The sequence below is a fragment of the Oreochromis niloticus genome, linkage group LG2 (assembly GCF_001858045.2).
Source record: "Oreochromis niloticus isolate F11D_XX linkage group LG2, O_niloticus_UMD_NMBU, whole genome shotgun sequence".
In the NCBI taxonomy this organism is placed as follows: domain Eukaryota; kingdom Metazoa; phylum Chordata; class Actinopteri; order Cichliformes; family Cichlidae; genus Oreochromis; species Oreochromis niloticus.
In genome coordinates, this window is record NC_031966.2 from 20,870,625 (window position 1) to 20,879,874 (window position 9,250).

Consider the following 9,250-nt stretch of genomic DNA (forward strand, 5'->3'; position numbering starts at 1 on the left):
GGTGTTGTGCGTCAGCATGTGTGGTTTCTTCTATCGACAGAATTAACTGCATTCAGTCTGTTTGTCGACACGCAGTCTTAACCCCAGTGCAAAATGTAAATTACGTGTCACAGAGGGGAAACTCTGACATTTCCTTCAACCGGCACTCGTCCCATTTTGCAAATAAATTGCTCATATTTAGACCTCAGTTAAATGAAAATGGCATTCTGTGCATTCCTGAGTACAACGGCTGGCCTCAAGCTAGTTAGTATTCGAACTGACGCAAGGAAAAAAAGAAATGGGCTTTGTTTTTGGTTTTTTTCCTGCAGTGGTGAAAAGGGTCTGATTTAAATGAAAAATAACAACCACTTTCTAAGCCTCCAAGGTTCCTTCTTGAGTCATGCCTCACCTGCTTTCCAAAACAGACTAAAAGGAAAGTATTGTGCCATCGCTACAGATTGATCTATTTGGTTAAATGAAGTTTTGTAAATAAGTAAAATGTATTTAATGTTATGTTGGCTTTAGCTGTGACATGATGACTTTACCCATTTGTTTTGATTACACTTGTGATTTATGGTGTTATATTGCCAAGCAGTCTGGCTCCTAAGCATGATCAGTCATTCACTCAATTATTCAAATTAAGCATCGGTATTACAACTGCAGCCTTAACCCCTAATGTCTTGCTTTACCGCTGCTATAAATCAAACTCACCTCTTGCCTTCGGAACATTTTGAGAGAGAGGTCTTAACAGTCGTATGCTTTCTGGTTTTGTAATTTTTAATGGGTGTTATGTGGCTTGGGACGCAGGTGCTACCAAAGCTGCTGAAAAGAAATCCAACAAATTATCAACCGCAGGTCTTTTGTACGAGTGAAGCCGTGCTTTTGGGCTTGACAGAATTTAAATTTAAATGAGAGCTTCAAATGGAGCCGGGTCACTCTAACACTCATATTTGAGATCCATGGCAGAAATATTAGTGAAATTAACTGAAATCAGACAAACTTAATCACCACAGAAAAAAGTGAACCAGAGCAGGATTGCTGTGTTTAATTTTAAATGAAAATGAGACCATGAAATTGTCTCAGTGCAGGAAAGTCAAAGCAGAGAAATGCTGCTGGCGCTGGAATATATCACCCTTTGTAACATTAATATGCGTTCTGCAGTTCAACAGTTCAAGGAAACATACAGTATGCATGTCATTTAACATTGTTTTCTCACCTTTGAGTGCTTTTAGACGTGTTGGCAGCAGCAGAGTTCTGCATAAAGAAACTAATGTAGACACAGAGAGAGTTTTTTGCTTTTTACAAACATGGCCTGACAGACAAGGCGTTAAAGAGGAGTGAGAGAGAGAAGAGAAGAAGCCTGCTTAACCTAAGAGCCGAATCCAATCAACACTGCAGCCTTATCTCTTACATGAACTCACACACTGGGTCAAGAGTCTTAATCTTTTTTAAAATCTTTTTTTGTGAACAGATTTGACCACTAGCCCCCCGAATCTGAAAGGATTTTTCATTTATTACAGTTCAAGGAAGATCAATTGCTAAAAATAATGAGATCTCAAAATGTGATGAACTGCTTTTTATAAACATTCACTGGCCACTTCATTAGGTACCCGTTGCAAGCACTAGATTGAACCCCTGCTTTCGTTCTTGGGAGCATAGCATGAACAAGGTGTTGGAAACACTGCTCAGAGATAACGTCATGCAGTTGTTGCAGATTTCTTGAATGCACATTGATGACGCTAATCTCCTTTTCCATAACATCCTAATGGTGCTGTATTGGATCGATATCTGGTGGCTGTGGAGGTCATTTGAGTACAGTCATTGTCATGTTCAAGAAGCCTGTTTGAGGTGATTTCAGCTTTATGACATAACACGTCCTGCTGCTAGTAGCCATCAGAAGATGAACTCAAAGTGCTTTCTGCTGCTGTCTAAGTCTCATTCACCTAAACATTCATACAACAATTTTATCTGAGCCTAAGCCCTTTCTATTGTTCACACATGCTCACACTCCAGTTGATGAACTGGGAGCAACTCTGGGCTTGTTATCTTGCCAAGGATACTGTAGCATTTTGACTGCAGGAGCCAGGGATCAGGGAGCAATGCTTGGGCAGACTGTGATATTTGAATGGCACTTATTTTATACTAAGGGGCCCAGCACACCTTTACAGCACCAACAACAGCCTGGAAGCCAGGATGGATACACGATCTAATGTTGTTTTTGATCCTACCATGTAAATTTTACAGAAGAAATCAAGAATCATCAAGCATGACAAATTTTGCTGAGCTCATGTGAATTGTAGCATCAGTTTCCTGTTCCTATTCGACATGAGTGGCACCCGGTGTGGTCTTCTGCTGCTGTAGCGCATCCATTATGGGTTCAGAGATGCTCTTCTGCATGCCTTGGTTATAACAAGTGGTTATTTGAGTTATTGCTGCCTCAAAGCAGTTTGGCCATTCTCCTCTTACATCTGGTATTAACAAGACATTTTCTGCCAGAGAACTGCTGCTCACTGGATATTTTCTTCATTTCAAACCCCTCTCTTTGAACACTAGAGATGGTTGTGTGGGAAAATCCCAGCAGATCTGCAGATTCTGAAATACTCAGACCAACCCAAAAACCCTGCTACACTCAGAGTGACTTGAATCACCTTACTTCCTTATTCTAAAGCTCACTTTGACCTTAGCAGGTTCTCTACATGCCCAACTGCACTGAGTTGCTGCCACATGATCAGCTAACTATATATGTATGTCAACACTTGGTTAAAGAGGTATACCTAATAAAGTGTCCGGGGAATGTAGATACAAAATATACCAAAAAAAAAAAGTATTTTACAGATAAAAGGGGAAGCAGAAGTGGATACTTCCTGCTAAAACACAATTTAATGCGCAGGTGTGAGTTTATTTTGAGAGAATCCCACATACGCCCTTACGCTGACTAATACCCACTAGAGCATTGTCAGTGTATTTATCCGCTGCTGAAAACGGTACCCAATAAACAAAGTATTTATTCTTGTTTGAGTAACATTTGCTAAAAAGCTGTTATACATTGCCTTTAAAAGTACAATCACAAGACGTTGTTCCAGTGTTTAAAGATTTATGTTGCAGGAGCCATTGTATATGGATATATATGACTGTAACAGGCAGTGCACGGTAGTCAGAGTACTGAGCAAAAAGCACCGACCTTGTACCTCAGCTACCTATACTATGTAGAAAAATAAGCTACAAGGTAAAATCACAGCAGCCCTTTATTTCTGTTTGGCCGGAAGGAAAATGTATTTTTATGTCTAAATCCAGTTTGTCATCAGTTTGAGGATATGTTTAGAGAGACGTTTAGTCATCAGCCACAACAAATCAAGGCAGAAACTCCAGTTCACTTCAGGCCAGTTCCGAAAATGAGTCAGTTCTCATCGACTCCTGTTTAAAAAAAATTTTTAAAAAAAAAAATGTTCTGCCTTAAAAAGGAGCAAAAAGATTTTTGGTCATTGTGGCTTTGAGAAACAAGTAGGTGGCAACAAAAGTGGCTGTTGGCACTGTCTTATAGCGATCACTTTAAAGCAATTGTTTTATTTTGGAGCATTTTAATGCAGTTATCTGACAAATAATATAGCCTGCCCAAGTATTTTATTTCAAAGCTAGCACTTTTTTAGCATGTATCTCTGTGTTTGGATGCACCATTCTGATGAAGTTTGCTACCATCAGCTTGTGGCTCAAATATAAAACATGACAGCAGCACAAACTCAGAGTTTAAATAGAAAAACTCCACAAAGTAGTGATGGATATTTTTATTTGCAGTCTATGCACCAACTATTTTGTCCCTGAGTAGCTAAATATTCTGCTAAAGTACCAGAAGAAAGAACAAAAATGGATAAAGACTGTTTTTTTCTGCAAATTGACATCTGCCCACCTGCATATTTACTTTGATGAACTTGTGAGGTCAAATTATATCACTGTGCTGTTTACAGCTTGTTTCTATACCCACAACTGGCCAACAAATATGTAGTTGTTGCTTTACAGGCTCATGGATAACATCAGTATTAAAGAATGATCAGTGCGTACAGCTCAGAGCATTAGAGGGTGTTTTTTCCTCCTATTTCTTGTAGCAGTAGCTTCCACTCAGCAAGCTAAAGTCTCAAACTGCGGCACAGCCGGTCAGATGCCTGAACCATGAAATCAGCACTTTCACATCTTCACCCCGGGTCAGCTGACCGAAGAGGTTATTTTCCCCAAAAAATCCAGGTGTGCCCCTTTAAAAAAAAAAAAAAAAAAAAAAAAAAAAGTCTGAGCGAGCTGCTGGCATCTTTCTCCTCTAATGGATGTGCAGCAGATTTGGTAGCAGCAGTGAGCGAGCAGTAGTGGTGCTTGGCTGTTAGATGGACCGGAACTGTCTGTCTGTGTGACAGAGCTGCTGCAGGCAGGCCTCCAAGTCTCCACTATAAACCTTATGTGTCTCCAACACCTGGCACTACCTATGCTGGCTGTCTGTCTGATGTGTATGATTGTGTGTTTGCATGTTTTGAGTGCGTCCTTAGCCATGTTGGGCTGAGAGTGACTAATCCTCGCTAACAGATCCCTCTGAAGCAACCAGACGCTCCAGAAGCCAAAATGCTTTTAACCGCTGCATGACCAAGGTAAAATGTTCCCCCTACCGTGTTTTACATGTTTCCATTTCCTCTCTCCCTCTCTCTCTGTCTGCTCCCACAGAGGCCACAGTCAAGAGCAAACTCTAAGAGAGTGGATTTGTCAGATTTGGTTGCCGTGGATACACACCGCTACACTCACATCCAGATTCTTCCTCCTCTTCCTCCTCCTCCTGTTTGCCGTTGACGCAGATCAAGACCATCTTCATCAGGAAGATAAGTTGCAAATGGGTGATTGCCTTTTTGAAGTGCTACGGTTCTCCTGCAGATGTTGTCGGAGGAGGTGGTTTTCTTTTTTTCACTTCTTCCCACTAATGGCTGAGGTTAGGAGCGGTGTTATGATGACTGTGTGAAATGAGGCAGATAATTCTTATGAAAAATGGACTGTGCGTACTCCTAAGCTTCCCTCTACCTGTGATCAGCAGCAGCTTCACATCAGGCTTACGTCCCCCACCCCCCTCCTGATTTCTCTCTTCCCTGTACTACACCATTTGAATATTAGAATATCAGCGTGTGTGCATGATTGTGACACACATGACAAAAGCTTATTAAAATGAATCTGAGCTTTGTGTGAGTGCAGTGATTATTTCTCTGGTTATGAAAGAGTCGATGAGTCGGGGCGCCATTGGAGAACACTTCACACGAGTATTTCCTTCTCCACTCTCTGGCATTTCTTTGTGAAAGAGATCGAATAAACTGGAAGATGAAGTCAAACCTTTCTGAAGGAAGTGTGCCAGCTCTGCTACAGCCATTTGATATGTCCTGCCAAGAGAGCGCAGAGTGGGGCACTTTATAAATACACTGCATATCAAACATGTGCAAATCATATACTCTAGTAAGCAAGCTCTGTCAAGCTCTGTCTGTCCCTCCAGTTGAATACCAGTTGAATACTGGAGGGAAAGACAGAGCTTTTCATCCTGCAGCACCAGGACTGACTCTGTAGAGTCTTTAAAAAAAAAAAAAAACAGTTAAACTGTACTGTTTAATCTACTGAAATTCTTTTGTGTTTTTTTAATTCATTGTTATTCTGTTTTAATATTACTTCAATTTAGTTCCTTAGAATTATCTAATATCTCGTCCCTAACTAGGAGCTTTGATTTTGAATATTCAACACACAGCAAGTTCCTTTTCTGAGGGCGTGTTTGACACTTTTTTGAGCCTCTTATTGAGCTTTCTCCAGTCTCTGTAAAAGCTGAAACCAAAATTCCCATCAATAAGTGATTTGATGAATCTGTTCCACAAGTTATCTCCAACCTGAAGAATGGGACCCACTGTGCAATCTTAACTCATATTTTAAACACAGAACATATCTGCATATCAGACGTTAGTCTGTTTAAGTTACATGAAGGCAGAAGCTGATACATTTTAAATCATGGGTAATTTTTTTCTGATAATAATAAAGACTGTAGCAAATGTAGGAAAAATAATGAACGTCAGTGAGTTGTGTTTAATTGAAATAGCTTCACTGAATTAGTCTTGCAGAATGTCAAACAGTGCTAATATTTAATTATCACGGAGCCCTTTTTCTCATGAATGAATAACCAGAACAAATTTGACAAAAATATTTCACTTGGTAATCATACAGTACTGTGCAAAAGTCTTGAGTCACCCTTCATTCCTTTATTTGTAGCTAGAAAAATGGAAACTAGGTGCTGAAACATATGCAAACGGGGATGGAAATACAGTAAAAACAGTCTGCACAATTCTATTTAGCTAGAAAGTTATTAATTAGTATATAGACCAGCATTACTCTTCATCACAGCCTGAACTGAACTAGACAAACTTTCTTGGGGTTTCTTTATGTGGACTTCAGGAATAGTTCTGAGGTCCAGGCTTCTTGAAAGACATTCAAAGCTCTTCTCTGGATGTTGGCCTCATCTTTTTCTTCAAGATGATCCCACACTGCTTCGGTAACTTTGAGGTTCAGACTCCAGGGATGCCAATCCATGACTGATAGTGTACCACTGTAAAAGACGGAGTCGACTACAAATCAGTGAAGCCGATCGAGAAATGCCTTAAACCTGCATTCTTGCTAAGCAGAGCCACCAGAGTACGACTCCACTGACGGGAACAGAAGTCTGATTAAGTTGAAGCCTGCGACAAATACTCTCATTTTATCTTAATTTATGACCTCAGATGATGTTTTCCTAATAAGTGCTTTTAGTTAGAAGTTTCTACAAGTTCAGTTTAATATAGCAAGATATTTATTTTGCAAGTTATATATACACATACTTATGTCATGTTTAACGCCATTATACCAAAAGTATGTTGCAAAAAAATACAAAGACAAAATTCAGAATTTTCCAGATCCGTACTTGCCATGTCAAGTGTACTGTATGTAAACTGAACGTGTTGTGCTTTTGTGGAATATTCATTTTCTCAAGAAAGAATCCACTGTGAAAGAATGAAGTCGAGATGAAGCAATGATGAGCTCGTCCTGATGTTTCTAAACAAGACAAGGAAGAAATTAAGACTTTGGCTTCATCTGATTCTCACAAGAAGGCAGCAGCAGCAGCAGGGAGAATTTCATGGTTTGATCCAGGACTTGTATCACAACTGCTTTCAATAATTTCAGAGAGCCAACTGACCCAAAGTAACATACAGTACTATTATTTGACTCTTTCTTTATCATTCTATATTCAGTACTGGTGCTCTTTTCGAGCATCGAGTTAATTTGTTGCCAAATGCAGTGGACTGATTGGTCTCCATCTTGTGACTGACGGGTCACTATGTACGAATGTGTGGTGTCCCTCGGTTTCCCGGTCAGACTCACGTGTTGCTCATGAAATCTCGCTCCAAAATCCTAAACTGGTAACAGCCAACATGCTCAGGATCTTGTCACAATGGTCACATCCATCTCTTCTATACAGTCTGTGCTCTAAAGGTGCTACATAGTCCTCTCTGTAAGCCAGCTCCCTCCGTCTGATACTGAGCAGGTAGTCTGCTGTTGGCTTTCCATTTTCTCTGAAGGTTAGGGAGCTGCTAAACCTCAGACTGAGGTTGGTGAGCAGTGAAGATAAAGTGGACGGCGAAACAAAGAGATGACACTAAAACTGCAAAATAAAGCAGTGCTGCAAAAGTATACAATAATTATCTGAAGGTCCATCATAAGTGACCACTTTCTCATTTTCACATTGTTTTTAAACTATAACATTTGATAATTGCTGCTGTGAAACTGCAGATAATTTAAGGTCATTTTTGCTAAAAATATTTTGTTAGTTTGAGTCTTGTGTTCTGTTGTTATTATTATTATGACTAAAACAGAATTTTTCCACCTTATATCTTCCCTTTTTTGTATGGCTACAGCACCTGCTCCTGTTTTACCAACAATCATCCATGATTTTTTTTCCCCCGTCGTTTCTCTCTGTATGCTGTCCAACCTCCCTCCACCCCGTCTGCCTGTCAGAACCCACCATATGCGTATTTCCTGCAAACATCATGCTTCTCCCTACAGCGCATCTGTATGAATTGTTGAGGGATGCGGCCGTCACGTGTCGGCACAACACAGGCGATGATTTGTGTGAAGCAAAACGAGCGTTTAGCGAGCCACCGTCCCACCCCACAACTTTCATCAGCCAACAACCATCTTTATTGATTTCAAACAGTCTGCCGTGATAGCGCAGACGCACAGGGAGAGGGGGAGAGGGGGGGAGGAGAGCAGGGAAAGAAATAAACTACAAAGAATATCAACAGGAAATTGGGAGAAGACCGCCCTTTTTTCTATAAAATCCTCATCTGTCACATAGGGGACTGGTTTTTGTTTTGGGGGGGGGGGGGGGTTTCTCGTCTCCTGTGCTCTTTGATTCCCTCCCTGTATGGGCCTCGGTTTCTTCTTCCTCCTTCATCCTCCTCCTCATGTCTCTTTCTCGCTGTTTTACTCTACAGGATGGTGGGGGAAAATAAACAGATGGAAGAGGGAGGGATAAAGAGACAGAAAGAGGAAGGATGCAAGAGTTCAAACTGAGAGAGGGGGAGGAAAAAAGGTGGGGATGAAGGGATGAGAGGATGCAGAGCCGGCGGGGGGGATGGAGGGGATGGAGGGAAGAGGAGGGGACGGAGAGCCTGATGAACTCATCTAAAGGCGCTCTGGGTTTTTTAATAAGCAGCAGACTGTGAAGCTACTCTCCAACCAGTCACTCTGAATAATGAGAGAGAGAGACACACACGCGCACACACATGCAGGATGAGAGGATGAAAAGACAACCAGACTCATTATCTTGCGACCAATTTTCATCACTGTCCCGTCAGTAATCTCTCTCACGGACTCAAACAGTCCTCAGCTCTGTGTGAGATGACAGATGAAGACCAATTACCTAACTGTTTCGTTAACTTGAAGGCTGATTCCCTGCCATCTTCCAGAACATACACTGATAATCCTGTTGGCCCTAGAAATTACTCACTGCTCACAGCCCACCAACACACCTGTGTGCCTGTGCGAGCGTGCGTGCGTGCGTGCGTGGTTGTGTGCGTGCGTGTGTGTGAATGTAATACCTTTCGTGGCGAACCCTTTTGTAGTTAAAGGGCTGTGGACATGCAAGTGAGTTTGTAAAAAAAAAAAAAAAAACCTCCACTCTCGGGTGTTTAATAAAGAATCATTTCGGGCTGACGACTGCTGTTGCTGACTTTGTTTGATG

At 41.1% G+C, this 9,250-nt stretch overlaps 1 protein-coding gene across 2 annotated transcripts in view; it reads left to right on the forward strand.

Annotated features, from left to right (window-relative positions):
- macrod1 (mono-ADP ribosylhydrolase 1) overlaps positions 1–5,187 on the forward strand; it is a 146,867-nt gene extending 141,680 nt beyond the window's left edge. For both annotated transcript variants that reach the window (XM_005467529.4, XM_005467528.4), the window contains one exon: positions 4,681–5,187. Coding sequence is in view for 1 of the 2 variants with exons in the window: in XM_005467528.4 (XP_005467585.1) it covers positions 4,681–4,706 (26 nt within the window). In the remaining variant the exon portion in view is untranslated. The remainder of the gene's footprint in view (positions 1–4,680) is intronic.
- Positions 5,188–9,250: the final 4,063 nt, after the last annotated feature.